The 20,389-nt window shown below is 42.0% G+C and overlaps 1 protein-coding gene across 23 annotated transcripts in view; it reads left to right on the top strand.

Annotated features, from left to right (window-relative positions):
* The window catches only part of DYSF (dysferlin), a 205,960-nt gene that overhangs the window by 145,669 nt on the left and 39,902 nt on the right, over window positions 1–20,389 (top strand). For 14 of the 23 annotated variants that reach the window (XM_073897539.1, XM_025868432.2, XM_073897544.1 and 11 more), the window contains one exon: window positions 3,313–3,375. The exons of the other annotated variants lie outside the window; for them this stretch is intronic. In XM_073897539.1, the coding sequence (XP_073753640.1) occupies window positions 3,313–3,375 (63 nt within the window). The remainder of the gene's footprint in view (window positions 1–3,312; window positions 3,376–20,389) is intronic. 23 annotated transcript variants of the gene reach the window in all.

Here is a 20,389-nt window from a genome sequence, read left to right as displayed (position 1 = left end):
TTAGTCCCTCCGGTCTCCTTCCTCAGTGGTACTTCCTCTCTGCTGATGAACTTCCTACCATCACTGGCTCAGTTCCTGGGAGGAGTCTGCCACACATTAGAAATGTCATCTCAGACTCTTTGCCAATGTTGTCATTGGGCTGACACGGCAGAGAGTTTTTCAGGTTTCTAGAAATGTTTGGTTTCTCTCAGGAGCAGCTAATTCTAGAGATGGTCCAAAATGCATGTATAAGCAGATCTGTCCACTCAGCCTTGTTGGGCTTCTAGGTAGGCAGCCATGTTGGGGTGAGGAGACCCCATGGGAGTGGCTGCCTGGCCTCTTGAACTCTTTTCTGGTGATCAGGGCCTGGAGGAGATAGGCTGACATGAATTAACTCCACAGTTTATTCTTGGTCTGTGCGGCTCTCCTTTGTGTAGATTTTAGACCCGTAGCCTGGGGGTGGGGTGGCGTGTATGCGTGTACAGAGTGTGTGTGAGAGGTGGGGGAGCTGGGGGGCAGGTGTGTGGGCAAGCTCCCAAGGGTGTGTCTAGACTCAGTAGGTGGTGGTGTAGGAATCATGGCCTTGACTTTTAACATTCTGAGGGCAGGCCTGGGTATATCCTCAAAGAGGGGGCACAGAGCTTATTTCATTCCATTTAATGCTCTGCTCTAAAAAAGGATATATTAATTTTTCTCTGGCTATAAATACATGTTAATTATATAAAATTTGGAAGATGTAGGATAATTATGACAAATAGGCATCACCTCCAACCAAGGACACAATCGGAATGAGCTGCTACCAACATACCCTTCTCTGTCTTTTCCTCCACCCCCCTCCTGGGCTTCTCTTTCTGACCCCTAGTCAGACTCCATTTCTCTCTTTAAAATAAAGTTGGGGTCTCTGTTTACTAATCTGCATCTTCATTGAGCTGGTTCTTCATGTTCTGATTATGAAGCGGTGGAGAGAAAGAGTGTGCAGGACACACGCAGAGCTTACTCCCCCCCATCTCCTACTGAGGGTCCGGAAGCTCAGGGTAGAGGCGGTGCCCCTGCCCACCCTGCCCATCTCCCACTGTGCAGGCACTGAGATGCCCCTGGAGTCACCTGGTCACGAGTGACTCTTGCCTATCATTCTGCGAGCCCACCCTGGGTAGGGGGGCTCTCCTGTAAGTCTCCAGAGAAGGAGAATGTCTGAGGGTGGGGACCATATGCATGGTGAAGAGAGATAAAGAGGAGAACACCTTGAAATTTTCACCCTGGTTGGGAGAGATGAGAGGTGTGTTGCTGATCTTACAGGAGATGCTTTACCAGCCAGGGACAAAGATCAGGGACTCTCTTGGCCTGTGTGGGTCAGAATGGGCTAAGTGATCAGGAAGGCTTCTTGGGGGGTGGCTGGCCTCAAAGGCCAGTGGGGTCAGAACAGCAGAGGGAAGAGGAGGGCTTTCGTGGTGGGTGAAGGAGTGGGAGCATGGGCTTGGCAGTGGGACTGCGTGTGTGTGTGTGTGTGTGCATGCGCGTGAGGAGGGCAGGTACTGGGGAAATGCAGGCTGGCAGGGAGAGGACATCAGGAGGCGTGAAGCCCATTCCCCACACTGTGGGGGGGGGGTGCTGAGGCCGGCCGCCCCCCGGCTCCCCGGCTGGGGCTCATTTGGAGCCCGCTGCCCCACTTCTAGTCTCTGGGACGCCGTGAAGGTGGCAACGTGCTCCCAGAACTGGAGCAGCAAATTATGCCCGAGTCCCAAAGGGGAACGTGTAATTTCAGAAGCCGGACCAGATCTTTGGAGCACTGTGTTTAGCTTTATTTTTTCTCCCTTTTGCTCTGGTGAACTGCCGGTTTCCCTCTCACCTTTCTAAAAACAAACTGTATTAAAAATAACAAGAAGGCTTCTGTGAGGTTCAGGATGAGAGCGGGAGGGGCAGAGGTGGCCGGGGGTGGGGTTGTGTGGAGTTCATCCAGTCTCTGCTAGGGGTCACACCACATCCACCAACACATGTGGCCGGCCCCCCGGCACCATCCAGTGGCCTGGCCTGCTGCCCACTGGCCGTTGCCCGTGCTTTTGGCTCTGAGCAGCCGTAAGGCTGGCCTGGGGGTGGTTAGGATCTCCTCAGTGACTCCCCCTTCACAGGGCAGGGCTGGGTCTGTGGGTTCCAAGGCTCCCCTCCGGGTCCCAGCAGACTGCCTCCTGCCCTTCCTGAGCCCTTTCTGACCCCCAGGTAAGTGTGTCTCCCAGGTTCTTCCTGTCAAGGAGAGGACAGCCACCTGTGGAGTCTTCCAGAGCCCCCCTACTCAGGGTTCAAAGGCAGACGGGGTCTAACCCTGGGGGCCTGTGTCCTGGCAAGTGTCCTCAGCCCTCCAGTCTTCTTTACCTGCTGCCCAATGCCTGCCTTCCCGAGCTGAGCCATTTGCTTTCTCGGCTGTGCCACATTTTATTCCTCTACTCCTTTGCACTTGTTATCTCCTCTGCCTGGAATGCATTTCCTGGCTTTGTCTGCCTAGACGGGTACTCATCCACCCAGAGCACTGTTACCTTCTCTGGGACCATTATAGTGGTCTCTGAAAAAGTCACCTGTCTCCAGTCCTGACTCCTGAGGCTCTCTGGACCGTGCAGCCCAGGGATTCACCCTATAAAGTACTGAGTCACAGGACCAGAAGATGGCAGGCAAGGATCTGATGCCAGAAAAGGATGCCGGAAGTTTTGTCTAGGACAGCAAAGGCGTGTTGGGCTCTCATACTCTCACAGTCCCCCCTTTTACAGACTCGGGGGGAAGCCGTAGGATGCCCTGGTTCTTGCCTTTGAGGAGAAAAGGCTCAGAAACCAGACTTAGGAACCGTGCCCAAGCAGGGGTTGGTGTGGCCCAGCTGTTAGAAGAAACCACCAGGGATGATGGGGAGCTTGGAGTACATCTGAGATGGGGAGGTCTGAGTAGGGAGGGCGTGTGAGCATGGCATTGAGCGAGTGGTGCCAAGGGCAGTGCGAAAGTGGGCAAGAGGGAGTGTTGGCCGAGCCTGTTCCATGTGCCTCAGCTGTGCTATAGCTGTGCGCGGCCTTCATCTCCTCCATACTCACTGCTGCCCTGGAAACCGGGCTTTGTACCTGTTCTCTGGATGGGGATGCTGACTCTGAGAGGTCAGGGGGCTTGACCAAGGTGACACAGCTAGCTGATAGAGTAGTGGGGCCAGGATTTAGACCAGTCTTATCTAACTCCAAAACACATGCTCCTCCCACAGCTTCTACAGCCTCCCTGGCTGGAGCTCTCCCTCCTCGGGGCTGTCCAGTCTTCCCTGAAGTGGTTTCTCTAATTCTGTTGCTAACCAGCGTGTTTAATTTGTAGCTTGCAGACGGTCTGTTGGGCTCTGCCCCCACTAACATGGCATCTTCTCCATCCAGTCTTCATGTATGTATTGTTTACCTATTTGTGGGCTCTTTGATTTCCCTGGGGGGCTGGGGGTGGGGGTAGGGAGTTAAGGAAGAGAACGGAGGAAGGGGAGTGGGAGGGGAAGAAAGGAAGTACATTTGACCCTAGAACATGGGGGTTAGGGGCACCAGCCCCTGCACGATAGTAAATTCACAGATAACTTTTGACTCCTTAAAACCTTGACTACTAATAGCCTACTGTTGACAGGAAGCCTTACTGATAACATAAATAGTCAATAAACACGTATTTTGTATGTTTTGTGTATTACATACTGTATTCTTACAATAAAGTCAGCTAGAGAAAGGAAAATGCTGTTAGGAAAATGATCAGGAAGAGAAAATACATTTACAACACTGTATTGTATTTATTGGAAAAATCTGTGTCTTGGTGGACGCATGCTGCTTGAACCCATGTTGTTTGGGATCAACTGTATTTCCTGAGATCCAGCAGAAAACAGTGACCTGTCCTGTGTCTTGGAGGAGGGGTGGGGAGCCAGCTAGGGGAAGATTCTCAGAAACAGACAGCACTGAGTCATCTCTTAGTGTATCTTGCGGGTTTTACCTAATCCTGGGATTTACCTTAATCCTGTTTACTGGCATGAGGACCAGAGGGTTGGTTGGGGTTGCATGGGCCAGTGGAAACAGGGAAGTCTCTAGATTAGACCTGGACCGCTGGGTCGTGGGACCCAAGAACTTCTGTGGGCAATGGCAGGTTGATTTTCTCTGTCCCTCCCAGAGGCATGAAAAGTGTGTTGACTGAGGAACCTTGGTAGTCTTGAGCAGATTCTGGGAGGTTTGCCAGGGCCCATAGTCTGCAACTGGGCTGATTTTCTTGGTGTTATCTTTTAGTGGGTCCCTCAGGGAAGATGACTTGGTGTTTAGCCTTCACCATGTCCTCGTGAAGTCCCACATTGAGAGCCCTTGAGCTGCTGGGGGAGCCCTAAGAGATAGGACCTGCCAACAGTTAAATTCTGTTAATGGTGCCGGAGAGGCATTGCTGTATTGGCATCTTATGGATTTCTAGGAAGAGGCAATGTATAGTTTTAATTTTTTCTGATTTATCCGTTGTAGAAAATATAGAAAACACAACACAGGGTAAAGCAGAAGGTGAAAACCACCTGTATTCCTACCAGTTGGAGATAAGCACTGTTAAGATTTTGATGTGCTTTACATTTTTAGATATATTTTATGCATGTGTGCATCCTTTTGTTTAAAAACAAAATTGGAATCATATTGTACTTTTTTATAATCTGTATTTTCCTTTATATTTTCCTTTATTTAAATGTATTTTGTGGATGTTTTTCCATATCTTTATATTCTTTAAAAATGTGGTTGCATGTCATTCCATTATATGAACATCCATAAAGTTTTAACTACTCCCCTATCATTGGACATTAATGATACTAATTTCCACTAGTGTCTTTTATTTTCTTTCTTAGAGGAGTTATTTTTGTTTACCTTAAATAGGTCCAGCCCATTTAATGTTTAGTCCTAGGCATTTTATAGCCTTTGCTGCTATCTACATGGAATATCTTTTTTTTTTTTTTTTTTAGTGATTTGGTCTAATTGCTTATTGTTAGAATATAGGGAAACAATATTTTGTATATTTACTTTGAACCAGACTCTTTAGTAAGCTCCTTTATTAGTTCTGAGAGTTGTTCATTGATTCTGTTGGGTTTTCCAGGTAAGTAAGATGGTTTTCTTCAAACAGTAATATATGTCATTATCTTTCTAATAATTATACCTTATTCCTTTTTCCAGAATAACATTTGATAATTGACCTGCTAGTGAGCATACATGTTTAGTTACTGATTCTAATGAAAAGCTTCTACCATTTACCCATTAATTGTGATAATTATTGGTAGTTTCAGATAGATGTTCTTGATTTTGTCAAGGTTGTGTCTTTTATTATTAGTTTATTAATAGCTTAAAAATAAGGTATAGGAATTTAATTTTATCCACTGCCATTTGGCATTTCTCAAGATGATTATTTTGTTTTCTGTTGTTTTATTTATACAATGTACAATTGTCTTGCATTCCTGGGGTAAACCCAAATTGGTCAATTGGTCATGGTATTATAATTTACTATAATTGAAGTCCTCTTATCCAATGCAATCAACACAGGTAGTTGGTTGGCTAATTGAAAACGTTGATTGAATGGGGACTGATTAAAAGCCATGCATACACACCGTAAACATTTTATTTCTAACCCTGTCTATGTATCTTCCTATGCCAATTATTTGATGTTGCCAAGGCCTCTTTAAATTTGGATCTGCTATTAGAGTGTCATGTCATCCTTCTGGTATAAGCCACATCCAAAATGTATTATCTATGATTTTTCCTTTAGGTTTATAAAGTTTGATGAGATCTTAATGATACCTGCAGAAAAATCAGACTGTGGAGTCCTTTTAAAAATTTACGATTCCTCCCTCCCATACCCTTCCTTTAAAAAAATCTCACTCATGATTCAACATTTCCATACAACACTTGGTGCTCATCAAACAAGTGCACTCCTTAATCCCCATCATCTATTTGAATTCACCTGTTGAATGACTGTATTGTGATTCACCTGAAACTAATATTATGCTGTATGTTCACTAACTGGAATTTGAATAAAAACTTAAAAATCTCATTCTTAATTTTCATCGGTTAAAAAAATCATTAAATCCATTTTCTAGATAAGATGTCCTTTCTTTTTAAATTCAGTTTGTATATATTTTTGTGATATTGACTTATTGATCTAATTACCATGTTAGTACAACTGGCATAAACAGGTTTGGAAACCAACACAGTGACTCTTGTAAGCTTGCAGGTCCTCTATGGGAGCTCTAGTGGTATACCAGCTTTTAGCTGACTCCGTGCCTTAGATTGTTAGCGGAGAAAATGAATAGTATTTGTTGATTCTGGTGAAGGGCAAATTTGTGAGAACTTCTAATCTAGATCATGAGTTGGAGTTGCTCTTACTTACCTAGGATTTTTGTATCTCTATTAATAAGTATCACTTTTAAGTTGTCTCTGTTAGGTTTTGATATCAGAATTATAATAGTTTCATAAAATATTTTTTTGAGGTATTCTCTCTTTTGCTGTGCTCTTGAACAGTCTCTACCGCATGAGAATTACTGTTTCTTAGAGGTTTGAAAATACACTAAAGCCACTCTGAATCTGAATTACACACATTGGAAATTGCACTAAATAAACAGTTAATAGAAAAAAATTAATAATCTTGCTTTATGTATAAAATGTATAGTAATATGAATCAACCTAAATTTGAAAAATGATTAACAATCATGTAACTTAAAAGGTGGTGGCCAAGTGAATTGTATTTATGGTTTAGCTGATAAATAGGATACTTACCATTTTTTTTTTTAAATGATGCTATGTGGGGTGCCTGGGTGGGTTGGTCTGTTAAGCGTCAGACTCTCGATTTAGACTCAGGTCATGATCTCAGGGTCATGAGATCAAGCCCTCCATCAGGCTCCATGCTCAGCAGGAGTCTGCTTGAAATTCTCTCTCCCTCTCCCCACTCATGCGCACGCACGCCCTCTCTCTCTCTCAAATAAATAATCTTAAAAACAAAAGAAAATGGTGCTATGTTATGTGAATTTTGAATTTTAGATTTTCAGGAAGGCATAGCTTGTATAATTGTATAAGATACATCTACCTTGTCTTTTTTTTGGTGAAAAGTGGGCCCAGGATCTATTTTGGAAGGGAATTTTTTGTTCACTCTCTACTTCTGTCGATTTGGTAGCTTAGATATTCCCAGATATTGCTTATTACATTAGTATGAATTTGTATATATCACTACAATAAAAGAAAACATTTCTGTATCTGTTCTGTTTTTATCCTCATTCCTAATTTTGTGATTTATGTTATCATTTTTACTTTTATGGTTGTTTTTCATCCAAGGAATCAGCTCTTCGAAAATTCTGTTATTAGGTTAGTTTCCTTAATTTCTAGTCATTTTTAAGCCCTCTTCCTCTGAAATTCCTGTTATATATATTTTGGATCTCTTAGGCTCTCACTTCATATCTCTCTTTCTCTGCCCCCCATCTTTGCATTGTTTAAAAAAATTTTTAAACGGGATATTAATCTACATTTTTTCCTCAAAATTCTAAAATTCTAAAATCTTGCTTTTTTCATACTTAAGTCCTTATTCCATCTGGAATGGATTTGTGTTGTGTGCAAAATGTGAGATAGAGATTAGATTTCTTTTTATTTTTTCCCATGTAGATAGCCAGTGAATTCTTATCATCATAGAATGACCTATCCTTTCTTGATCTATACGTGTGGGTTGGTTTGTGGCTCTCTATTCTGTTCCATTGGTCTTTCCTGTACTAATACTGTACTGTCTAATTTACTATAGCTTTATAATAAACCTTCATATCTGATAAAGGAAATATCCTACCTTGTTCATCTTTAGAAGTGTCATTGCTATTCTTGTCTTTTGCTTTTCCATCTCAATTTTAGAATTAGCTTGTCAACTTCTTTAGAAAAACTGTTGTGATTTGTGATTGAGTGAATTGCTGGATCAATTTGGGGAGAACATTTTTATAATATTGCCTTTTAAACACGGACATGATAAATATCTCCATTTATTTAGCTATTCTTTAATGTTTTTCAATAGACACATAATTTTCTCCAAAAAAGTCTGGTACAACTTTTATTAGATTTAGTTCTAGCTATTTTGTACTTCATTGTTATTTTTACTTGGATTTTTAAAGGTACATTTTCTAATTATTTTTTGCTTGTATGTAAATGGAATTTATTCTCATATACTGATATTATATTCAGAAGCTTTGCTAAACCCTTATTAATTCCACTGATTTGATGATTTTTCTGTTTTTTTCTGTGTAGTCTATCATATAATTTGTGATTAATCACAGTTTTGATTCTTCTGTGTACTGCTAATTTCTTTTTCTTTTTTATTATTTCCTTTTCCTATCTTATTGCATCGCCTAAGACCTTCAGTTTAATGTTCTATGTAACTGATAAGAGTATTCTTATCTGCTCTAATTTAAAAGTGAATATTTTTATGTTACACCACTGGTGCATCAGGCAAATGATTACTAGTTAGCAAAGAGTTTTTATCATGAATGATATGGAATTTTATTGAATGTTTTTAATGTATCTGTTGAGGTGATCATATAATTTGTTTAATCTGTTAAAGTGGTGAATTACATTAAGAGATTTTTTTTTTTAAATGCTAAAGCAACTTTGCATTTCTGAAACACTCTATCCTGGTCATGATATATTATTATTATTATTTTCTTTCTGCATTGCTAGATTCAGTTTGCAAATATTTAGTTTAGGAATTTTTTTTTTGCATCAATTACTGTGAGTGGTGATTGCTTGAAGTTTCTTTTTCTGATACTGTTTTCTTCAGGTTTTGGTATTTAGATAATACTAATCTTATAAAATGACTTGGGGCATACATACTCTTTCTAATCTCTGAATGAATGAAAAAAGATTTACATTATCTCTTGCCTGAATGTTTGGTAGATTCATTTCTAAAACCGTCTAGACTTAGTATTTTTCTTGGGGATATTTTAAACTGCTAATACAATTTGAAAAACTGTCTATAGGACCTTTGAGGTTTTCTTTTTCTATGTGAGTCACTTTTGGTGATTTATATTTTATAGGAATTTATCCATTTATTCCTAAAAATTATGGATGTGGCATTTCTCACAATAACCTCTTACTTTTTCAATTTTTTCTTCTTTCATTTATGTTCCTTTTAATTCCTAATGTTATATTTTATTATTTTTGCCAGAATTTGTCAGATTTTTTTTGTCTTTTCAAAGAGCCAGTTTTTAGCTCTGTTGATATTTTATTGTTTCCTTGTTTTCTGGTTTATTAATTTCTTTATCATTTCCTTCCTTCTGTTTTTGGGGAGGATTATTATATTTTTAACCTCTTAAGGGCTATGCTTAGTTCATTAATTTTCAAACTTTCTTCTTTTCTCATATAAGCATTTAATGCTATAAAATTCCCTCTAAGTACTGCTTTATGCATCCCACAGGTTTTGATGACTGTTTTTGTTGTTGTTGTTGTTGTTGTTGTTATTTTCCAGTTCTAAGTACTTACTGATTTTTGCTATATTTCTTTTTTATACCTGAATTGCTTAAAAATAGGTTTTAGAAGTTCCTAGCTTAGGTTTTAAGTTATCTTTTTGCTACTAGTTTCAGCTTAACTGTGCTACGGTTCAGAGAATGTGGTCTATATGTCATGGTTCTTGACACTTGCTTTATGACCTATTACATGATGAATTTTTGCAACTGTCCTGTGTTTGCTTGGAAAGAATGTCTAGTCTCCAAATGGGTTTTACATATAACATATCCATTTAGATCAGACTTGTTAATTGTGTTATTTAAATCTATTTTTATTCTGATTTTTGTATGTGTCATTCATTAATTTCTGAGAGGGTATATTAGAACATCCTGCTTTGATTTGATATTTGTCATTTTTCTCCTTATGATACTTTTCCTTTACATATTTGATGCTGTGTTATTAGCCATGAACACTTTAAGAATTCTCATATCTTCCTAGAAAATTGAATCCTTTAATGATATGTAGTGAACCTCTGCCCCTTTGCCTTTTAAAATATCTACTTTTAAATTTAAAATATCTAATGAGACTGTTTTGTCTGTCTTGTCTCATGTTAATATAGCTACACCAGCTTCTTTTGGCCAGTATTTTCCTAGTATACCTTTTTCTATTGTTTTACTTTCAACTTTTTTGTGACTTTGTTTTAGGTGTTTCTTTGGTGAACAGCAAATAGATGGATTCTGTTTTTTCTTTTATGTGTTCTGGCAATATTATTTTCTTAACTAGAGGGTTGAAGAGTCCAGTTATTAACTGTGGTTACTGATATATTTGGATTTATTTCTTCCATCATATTTTTTGTCTTTATTCATCCTGCCCTTTTTTCTGCTTTTTTTTTTTTTTCGGATTGAAAGATTACCTCCTCATTCCTTCTTCCCTTTTCAGTTTCAAAACTATACATTGTTTCTATTCCTTCAGTGATTAGTATAGAAACTTTATCATGCATATTCAACTTAGCAAAGTCTAAGTCTAATTAATATTTATAGCCTCCTCCAGAATAAGTTCCAGAAGGAAATTAGAATACTTTAATTCCAATCACATACCAATTTACAAACTTCTGTTCAATATTTTAGTTATACCTTTATAAATAAGTGACATTTAAAAAGCAGTATCATTTTTTAAAGTAATCCATTTTCCATTAGCTGTGCCAGCATTTGCTATTTTGTTTTTTATGCCAGTCTTCTTTCTCCTGGGTTATCTTCTTTCTTCCTGAAATAGAGCTTGTAGAAATTCCTATGATTAGAATCAATTCATTGTAAACTTTCTCACTTTTTAATTATTTCTTGAAAATATTTTTATTTCACCCTTATTTTGGAAATACTAGTTTTACTGACACTTATTTTCTATCAGCACTTTGAAGGGACTATTTTACTATCTTCTGGCTTCCATTGTGCTGTTGTCTTCCTAAATCTGAGAACTGTTTTTTTTTTTTTTTTTTCTTCTTTTAATTAGTTCTGGGTAGTTCTCAACCACTATCTCTTTAAACATTACATATTCCCCATTCTCTCTATCATTTCCTTCTGGAACTCTGATTAGATCTATGATGGACATTCTCTCTTCTCCATGTTAGTTCAACTTTCTTTCATATTATTGTTATTATTGTTTCTTTGTGTTGCAACTCTGGCTAATTTCTGAAGATAGATCTCCTAGTTCATTAAGTCTTTCCTTGTTTCTTTTTTTCTTTCTTTCTTTCTTTCCTTGTTTCTAAAGGCTATTTGACCCCATCTATTAAATTTTGTCTTAAGTATTATATTTTTATCTTGAAAAGTTCTTCCCTCCCCACCCCCTGCAATCAGCTTATTTATTTTTGAAAGTCTCTTGCTCCTTTGCCATAATTTTTAATGTCTTTTATATTTTTAAACAGTTTTTTTAAAAAGGCCTATTTCTGACAATTCTGTTTCCTGTTGTCTTAACAGGTCTGATATGTAGTTGGTATTTCTAGCTGACTCTTGCTCATGGTGCCTTGTTCCTTATGTCTTATACTATTTTTGATTGTGAACTCATGTTCCTTGGAAATTTATCTGAGAGTTCTTTGAGGCCCGGATGAAAGTTACATTCTTTCATAGAGGATATGTGTTTACTTGACCAGATGCCTGGAAATGCTACAAACCCAGATTCACTGAAATTAAATGTCCGACTTGGGCTTTTTGGGCCTCACAGTTAGTTTGCATTTTGGCTCCTTATTTCTCCGGATTTTTGCTTTCTCATTTGCCCCCAAGGATTTTCTTTACATTCCCATCAGCTCAAGCATGCGTTTAAAAAGGATTTTAAAGACATCTTGTCTGTTAATTTAGGTGTTCTTGGAGACTTTCTCTGGCCCTCTTGTTTGTCATTTTGCTAGAAATTGATGTCTTTATTATAGTTTTGCATTTGACAGTCATATTTGTCTTCATGCAGGTTATATGTCCTTCAGGACTGCATACTCTAACTTCTTGTATCCTCTTAAGACTTCTATGAACATAAAGTAGTCATTTTTCTTCTGTCTTTTACTCAGTTCTTTAACATAACACTTGTCTTAGTCCTCATATTGCTCCCCTTCTTTTAGACCTTATTCTCTTCTTTTTTTTTTAAAGATTTTATTTAAAATTATTTGACACAGAGAGAGAGAGAGATAGTGAGAGAGAGAGAGCACAAGCAGGGTGAGCAGCAGGCAGAGGGAGAGGGAGAAGCAGGCTCTCTGCTGAGCAGGGAGCCCGACGTGGGACTCGATCCCAGGACACTGGGATCATGACCTGAGTCGAAGGCAGCCACTTAACCGACTGAGCCACCCAGGCGCCCGACCTTATTCTCTTCTTTCTATCTGTCCTTACAGAGGGAAGTCCTTGCTTGTCAAGTACTGAGAGCTCAGAGGGCTCTGTCCATTTAGTGCAGGGGACCACTTCTAATCTCGAGCTTTTATAAAAGGAAGAAGAAAACAGTCTGAGATTGCTCTGTCTTTACCTTGCTCAGTTAGGAATCAGCAGGGTAGGAGAAGTAAGAAGGAAAGCAGGATCAGAGTTCTTTTCCATGGGACTGAAGGGCTTGTTTTCTGTTTGTTGTGGCAGCCAGGTGTTAGCTAACTAGGTCAGGGCCAAGGTCCTTGCCTATTGACTCCTATATAAGGAGTTTCTGAAGTAAAGGAGAGCTGACTCTCTCCCACCAGGCCCACGAGGCAGGGGTGTTTTTTGGGGGAAGTTTCTCTAGTATTGTGGGTGGATCTTCATCCTTGTGGGTTCAGACACCTGATGAGTTTAGGGCTAGATACTCATTATTCAAGTCTCAAACTGAGGTTGACAGTTTATGAGTTTACAGTGAGAAATACTTCTGCCCCGGGGGACATGACCTCGGGTTATGGCTCAGCCCATGGTATCTTGCAGATTCAGCAATTGGGAAGCCCAGTTGTGATCATACATGAGTAAAGAATCGGAATGAGGAGAGATAGTTCTGTTACTTGAAATTTAGTGGCAGCTGACCAAGATGGACAGATCCATCCAACTCCAAAGGTCTGGACCATCGTGAGGGTACTGATGTGCGCAACTGTCAACAGCCAACCCTCCCTTCTCTTGTATTTGTGGGACTGGTCAATTCCTTTTTTTCACTGACATATTCTTTCTCTAGATGTATTAATACAACCTACCCATTTAGGGTTAAGGCTTAGTGTAAGAGCCACTCTTCTGCTTTGAGGTGATTTTGCCTGTCCTTGCTCTGAACCACTCTGCATTGATTTCACGGTCTAATTCTCTGAGGGCAGCCCTATTTCCCTTAATTCCAAGTTTTGGGGGAATGCCTCATTGCAGCTCATGAATACTGACAACAGTTTATCCCAAGACTTTGAAGCAAAGGTTTTTTGAGCAAAGGAATCAATTACAGGGTGTGGCTCCCAAGTGAGGAAGCATTTCCAGAAGGCATCCAAGGTAGTTTGTCTCAGAACTTCACGGTTGCACCTCTGAACTTGAGCGTTTGAGGGGGAGTATTTTAACTTTAATAACATGAAGGGTTTTACCTGTACTTTGGTATCTAGCAGATGTGCTAATTAAGAAGATACCTATCTTCTCCCTAAAGTAGGTTTCCTAAGGACATATATTTGGCAATATTGGTTTAGCAAGAATTACTGTATGTGCTCAAAAGTACAAAACTGTACTTCTTTAAAAATATCTCTGGTTCAGATGTGTTGCCAGTGCAGCCTGGCCTCCCCCCACTCCCATTAGTTCTGATGAGGGAGGTTTGATGCCTGTCACTGCATGTAATCTGGTCCTTCCTTTGTGAGTCATTCCTTCTCTCATTTTCTCAGAGCAAATACAAATCGCCCATCAAATGACAAGTGAAGGCACAGGGGAGGCAAGGGGAGGGAAATCAGAGCCGAAATCTGTTAGCTATTTGGAGTAATTGGTTATTTGCTGTGTTTGCTGGTTGGGAAGCAGAGCACATACTTTACGGTCTCTCCTGTTACGGGGGCTGGAGTCACCCGCCGATATTGGATCCTCGTTGCCGGAGCCCTTGGCTCCGGGCGCCTTTCCCCTGCTTGGCATTCCTGTGGTCTCCTCGGGGGTGCACCCCTCCTCCCTCGATGCACACTGCAGGGGGGACAGCCCGGGGTGAAACTTGTCTGGCAAACTCCAGGGCCTCATCAGGCAGGAGGAGGCCCCAGCCCCCTTCAACCAGCCCTCCTTGTGTCTGCCTCCACCCGCCATATTCTCCCCTCTTCCCAAAAGATCTTTCCCTGGTCTGCGAGGGACCTGTTTTCCCATCCAGAGAAAAAAGGTTCATCTCTTCTCAGCGAAAAAATGCTCAGCTTTCTGTGGAAATCTGCAGGACAAGAAGTTCTCTCTGAGGTCTCATTGCGTGCCCTCCTACCCCTAACTGCCCTGTCCCTGCTGCCCCTGCCCTGTAGCCTGGGTCAGGACAGTGCTTGGAACTCGGTGCAGTGCTCATGGCTGAGTAAACATCACCCCCCCCATGCGCCCCCCGCCGAGGATGCTCACTGAAGCTTATTAACCAAGCCAGTACCTTTAACACCTCTCTGACATTAACTGAAGGGCGGGGAAGCCAGACCGAAGTAGCAGCAAGTTCAAAATAGAAAATATTTGAAGAGTAATGTGATTTTGTGTATGAAAATGCACACAGTAACTAGAAAGTAGGTTGGCTTTGGCACATAGTAGGCTCCCCCAAAATACTTTTAAAATTGAATTGAAGATAGCTGAGTGTCTCTAGTTTGACAAATGCTTCAGCAGTCCCGGGAAAGCCTTCAAAAATAGTTTTTCTCTTAAGTAGATTGTTGGAACTCTAGCTAAGCAAAACTGTCTACATAAGCAGAATGAAGAAGGTAAGGAAAGCTTTTGCCCAGGCCCTGTTGGACCATCACAAATTCTGAATTTGTGATGTCTCGTTGCTTTCTTCATAGGTGAGAAGACTCTGATGGGCTTTTCTTTCATTCACCCTACTGGATAGATCCCATTCCTCTGGGCTTTCTGCATGGGTGTATGTGGTCGTGCTGTCCTCAGAGGACCAAGTCATGAGCTCACGCATCTTACCTACCTTAGGCTCCAGAGCGGGGAGAGGGCTAGTAAGCTGGCATTCCCCAGAGGTTCCCCACCCCACTTGGGTCTCCCATCTGGAACAGGCCAGTAGTCAAATTATCAGGTCTTGACCCTTCTCTGCTTACCATCTGCTTGACTTTGCTAGATTTCAGGCACACTTACTCACTGGGCCTTTTGGAAGCAATTCAGCATTTTGGTTAAATGTCTTCCCTTCCCTCCCACCTCTGCTGGTCCAGCTGAAGTCGGAGTAAGCAGAGTCATGATCTCTACAGCAGACATAGAGGCAGGACTATAGGGAGTGTCAACAAAAGGTTGAAAGCCCAGTGTTCCACTTGTGGAAATAATTAAGTGATTTTTGTTATGAGTATGTAGAGTTCTGCTGAATCAACATGGTAGCTGGCTGTGGGCCCATGTTTGTGTGGATTTGGGGGGCATGAGAGGTTTTGTATGAATGGGGTGGGGCAGGTTGGAAATTGGGGTGCTTGTGTGTTTGGGGGTTTGGTCTACATGTAGGCATAAGTACTCATATGTTATGTCTGCATTTGCATTTGTGCGTGCATGAGCAAATAGTCTCCGTTGCTTAAAACTGAGGGCATTAATTAAAAAATGAGAGGCATCATATCATTATTCTAGTTATGCAGGTGTTGAGTTTTAGGACATTGGTATTAGGGATCAAACTGATGATGTTGGCAGTATCAACAAGGATATTTATCACAGTAAACTTTACAGGTCATAAAGTCTCTTTGTAGACATCAGCCCATAGCCTCACCATAAACCCAGCGTTGGGTTATATTATTACCATCTTGATGATAATGATTTGTGCTATGAGAGAAATCACTCAGCACAGTCTAGGGTATCTACCTCTGGGTTGACATAGGTAATGAAGGCCTGCTTAAAATTATTTAAAAAAAATAGACTTTTTATATGGAACTACTAAGTAGTTCCATATAGCGACCCAAGCAAAGTTTAACATTGTAACTTTGGTGACAAATGAATTTGACCGGGAACTCTTCTCTTTGATTCAAGTGGTCATCCTGGGAGAAAACACAAGTGAGACCTCCTCCCCACTCTCAACTTTCCTCACTGCACAGAAAGTCAGGCTTAGAATTATTGTTGTCAATTTTTCTGTCTATATTCATGAAATGTGTTAGGCCCACTGAATGAAAATGGGAGATTAACTGTTCAGTGTGTGCTGTGCTGATTTGGGTCTTCAGAGGGATTAGGGTGCCCATTACACTGGATCAAGCCCAGAGAAGCATGTCTTTGTTACATGGCTCTGGTTGCTCAGGAACTGAAGGCTGGCTATTAGCTGAAATTGGAGAGGCTGCCAGTCCGTGCCTTGATCAGACTTACTTGCTTGGCTGGCTGAACGATGAGGGGCCTTGAACTTTGGGCAGGGGGATATAAAGTTTTAATGGCCAGACTTCTTGCTAAAGCCTGAGATGATACTTAGCAAACAAGCCTTTTGCTTGTTTCTCCTCTTTGCTATGTTCCAAGACTAGATGCTTGGCTATTGCAAAATGAGGTCAAGAGCACACTTGGAATTTGAGAACATATGACCATAACTCTTCTAGAGTTTTGGATGATGGGATTCCACTGACATCGGGGGTGTGGGGGTGGTGGTGCTGGCTTTGACACACCAGGGTTAAGACTGGAAGGGCTGTCCTGTTTCTGTGGGGCTCATTCTTCTGGGTGTGCTAACTTATTCTTGGACTTCCTGAGGAAGAGAAGGAAGAAGTGGGCTTGAAATAACTCTATCAGAAGCCAAATTAGTAAACTAGCAGGAATGGTATTTTCAAGTCACATCTGTGAGTGTGTTAAAAACATAACTTTATTTTCCTGTAATTCAACTTAATCTCCTTTTCGAGCTCATATTTTTCCTGATGGCAGAAAAGCCCTGGTATCCTTCAGTAGTTCAGGTTTAAGCTGAGTCACTTTTGGGCTTTTCCTCCTTGTCCTTACCCCTGGGAGGCTAGCTAAATTCTGGGCTGGGCTTCCAGAATGTCATGACCTCCATAGGCAGAGACCCCTGGTCACCAGTATGTGTCTGCTCTTTGTCTGTAGGCCTGCTGATTTCTGGGCCCATGGACCACATAGACAATAGCTTGTTATCTCAGCCACAAAACTCTTTCAGGTCCCCTGGCTCTCTCTCGACTAATTTTCAAGCACTTCTGGGAAACATGGCACAATTTGGCCACTCTTTCATGACACTCTGGGGTCTATAGGAAATGCAGAAGGCTCCATGGCTCTCTCTCCCATGATACCCATGCAGCCATCTCTGCCAAGTGCCCCATGTCCCCATTCCTCTGGCAACTTCTGGGCCACTGTTTACTAGATCCCCAGAGCTATGGAGGGGTCTTTTCCATATAAACTTTGGAGCTAACCTGGGGGCCAGGGTGTGGGTGTGCCTCATCAAAACCATCACAAAGCTCTAGTTCTTTCTTCCTCTCCCCCTCTACACTTTCATCTCCTCTGGAAGAGTGGGAAAACTGGCTGGACAAAACATCCTCTTAAACCTATTTTTTTAGATAGCAATGATATCTGCCTTTGGAAATTTAAAAGCCAAATATCCCCCTTCATCCCCACGGTTTAGGCATTTATATATCCATCGAATACTTACTGAACTCCAAATATGTGCCAGGCAGTGTTCAAAGTACTGGGGATAGACTATTAAAAAAGATAGAGATCTCTGCCCTCATGGGGAAAGAGACACAACAAACAAATACCTAAGTAAAATACATGGCATGTCAGATGGTGATAATTGCTAGGGAGAAAAAGCAAGGAAGAGGGGATAAGATTTGCTGGGGGAGGCATGATTTAAAATCTGGCGAAGAAAGAGGGGTAAAGCAGATTGCATTTGAGTCAAGACTAGAAGGAGGTTAAGAAGTGACCTACGGGTCGTGCTCGCTTCGGCAGCACATATACTAAAATTGGAAGAAGTGACCTGCGGGTCTACGGGAGGAATAGAGCTCCTGGCAACAGCATGGGGGTGCTGGAAGTGCTCAAGGACCAAGCAGGCCATTGTGGCTGATGAGAATGAGGAGGAAAGACAAAGGGCATGAGATCAGGGAGGTGAGGGGACCACATCACAAGAGGCTTTAGCTTTATTCTGAGTTGAGTTGGCAAATCACTGGAGGGATTGCACCAAGGGCTGGCGTGCTCCATCCTGTGGGGCCGTTGTGTTGAGGATAGATTTGGGGGCAAGGTTGAAAGCAGGGAGGCCAGTTGGGAGACTGGTGCAATATTCCAGGTGATGGGGAACAGGGGGGTAGTGATTTGGGAGAAGTTGTCTGATTCTGAATATGTACTGAAGGTGGCACCGGCAAGATTTGCCGATGGGCTGAACGTGGGGCATGAGGAAAGGACTCAAAGGTGACTGCGGGGTTTTGGGATTGAGCATCTGGAAGAAAAGCATTACCATTTACTTACACGAGGGAGACTGGAAGGAGCAGGTGGGTGGAGGATGGTCAGGAGTTGGATTCTGGACATAGTACATTTGGGATGCTTACTAAATGTCCAGTGGGAGATGTGAAATGGGGGGCTGGAGTCCAGAGGAGTCATCCAGGCTGGAGAGAGCTCAGCATGGGATTCATCAGCATTGGTGCCATTTAAAGATGTAAGTCTCAAGGAGAACTCCGGGGAGTGAGAGTGGATGAAGAAGAAAAGAGGTCTGAGCCCAGAGCCCTGGGGCACTCAGATGACCAAAGGGTGAGTGACCAGGAGGAATCAGCAGAGGTGGAGAAGGGGTGGCCAGTGATGGGGGAGGATGTCACCCTGCTCCTCTGTAAGGCAAGGGGGATGTTTCAAGGAGAGAGGAGCAACTGCCCATATCACATACTGCTGCTAGATTGATTGTTGAAGTCACTGGTGATCTTGACAAGCTTTGGTTGAACAGAGACAATGGAAAAACAAGAATTAGATGCAAGTGTAGCTAACTCTTTGTAGAAGTTTTTCTGTAAAGGGGAGAAAGGAATGAGCTGGGAGCCAAAGGAGAAAGAGAGTTTTCTTTAAGTGACAGGGTACTAGTGTCACCTGTTTGAATGCCGGTGGAGTGACCCAGTAGAGATGCGTGTCGGATGGCCTGGGCGAGGGTGAGGAGGATCATGGAGTGGTGTCCTTGAATAATCCAGGGACACGGGACCTAGGGCACGAGTGCAGGGGTTGGCCTTGGGTCAGGTGCAAGCCGAGCACGCCTGGTGACAGGAGGGAAGGCAGGATGTGGTGCAGGTGCTGGTGAGTGCTTGCGGAAGGTCTCTTCTGATTGCTTCTGCTTTCCAAGAGAAGGAGGAAGCGGGGTCACTGGCCAAGAGTGAGCAGAGGGAGGAGGTGGCGGAGGTCTGGGGAGAAAGCAGAAGGTGCAGGATGGTGGTGTTAAGAGATGGGAGGACTGGGAAATTGAGGTGGGGTGGATGGACAGCACTGGGAGCCACTTGAGGCTGTGATGTGAACTTGGAGTGAGAACAGCAACTCCTTTGCTCTTCACCTCTGGCCACATCTGGTTGTGTAGGGAGGATGTGCAGTAGAGTTAAAACCAGGTTGGTTTGGCTGGAAGTATGACAGTTTCCAGAGAGGGGCAAGGGAGTAGAAGCAGGGAAGATCAAAGGGATAAGCAGAGGAATGTAGAGGCAAAAAATAAACTAGTTAATATACAAATTATGATTCTGCTGCACGTATCGTGTCTGCCAAGGGGTGGAATTAGAAGACGTTAGCCTGAGGGATGCAGGAAGAAGAGGGGGACAGGAGCCACTGAGCGGCAGGCCAGCTGGTGTAACCTGGAGTTAGGAAGGCCACCCACCACCTGTGCTCCTCAACAGTCACTGGACCCTGCCTGGAACTTTGAGGGATGAGGAAATTACAGCTGAGAGAGGTTCTCAAGGAAAATTGGGTATGCTAAGATTTAGGTTTTTTTGGTGACCATTCGATTATTCTTATGAAAAAAAAATTAACTCTTATTTCCTTAGAATACATACTTGAGATTCCTGCTTTTAGAGGTCATAAACTTGTATTGATCACTTGTTCTTTTTTATTTTAACAGCTCTATTGAGATAACCCACATAATACAAGTTCCTATTTTGTGAACAATTCAGTGTTCTTTAGCATATTAACAGAGTTGTGCAGCCATCACCATAATCAATTTTCGAACATTTTTATCACTCCAAAGAGACTCTGTACCAAGAGCAGTCACCTGCCAGTTCCTGGGCAACCATTCATTCACTTTTGGTCGCAGAGCTGCCTATTCTGGACTTTTCATATAAATGGAATCATATAATATGTGGTCTTTTGTGATTGACTTCTTTCACTCAGCTACTGTTTTCAAGGTTCATCCATGTTGTAATGTGCATCAATTCTTCACTTTTATTGCCAAATGCATGGATA

Source organism: Callorhinus ursinus, unplaced genomic scaffold, assembly GCF_003265705.2.
Source record: "Callorhinus ursinus isolate GAN/ISIS: 27379988/994484 unplaced genomic scaffold, GSC_fseal_2.0 scaffold10, whole genome shotgun sequence".
Lineage (NCBI taxonomy): Eukaryota > Metazoa > Chordata > Mammalia > Carnivora > Otariidae > Callorhinus > Callorhinus ursinus.
The sequence above is the reverse complement of the archived record's forward strand: the minus strand, read 5'-3'. Positions and strand labels throughout refer to the sequence as shown.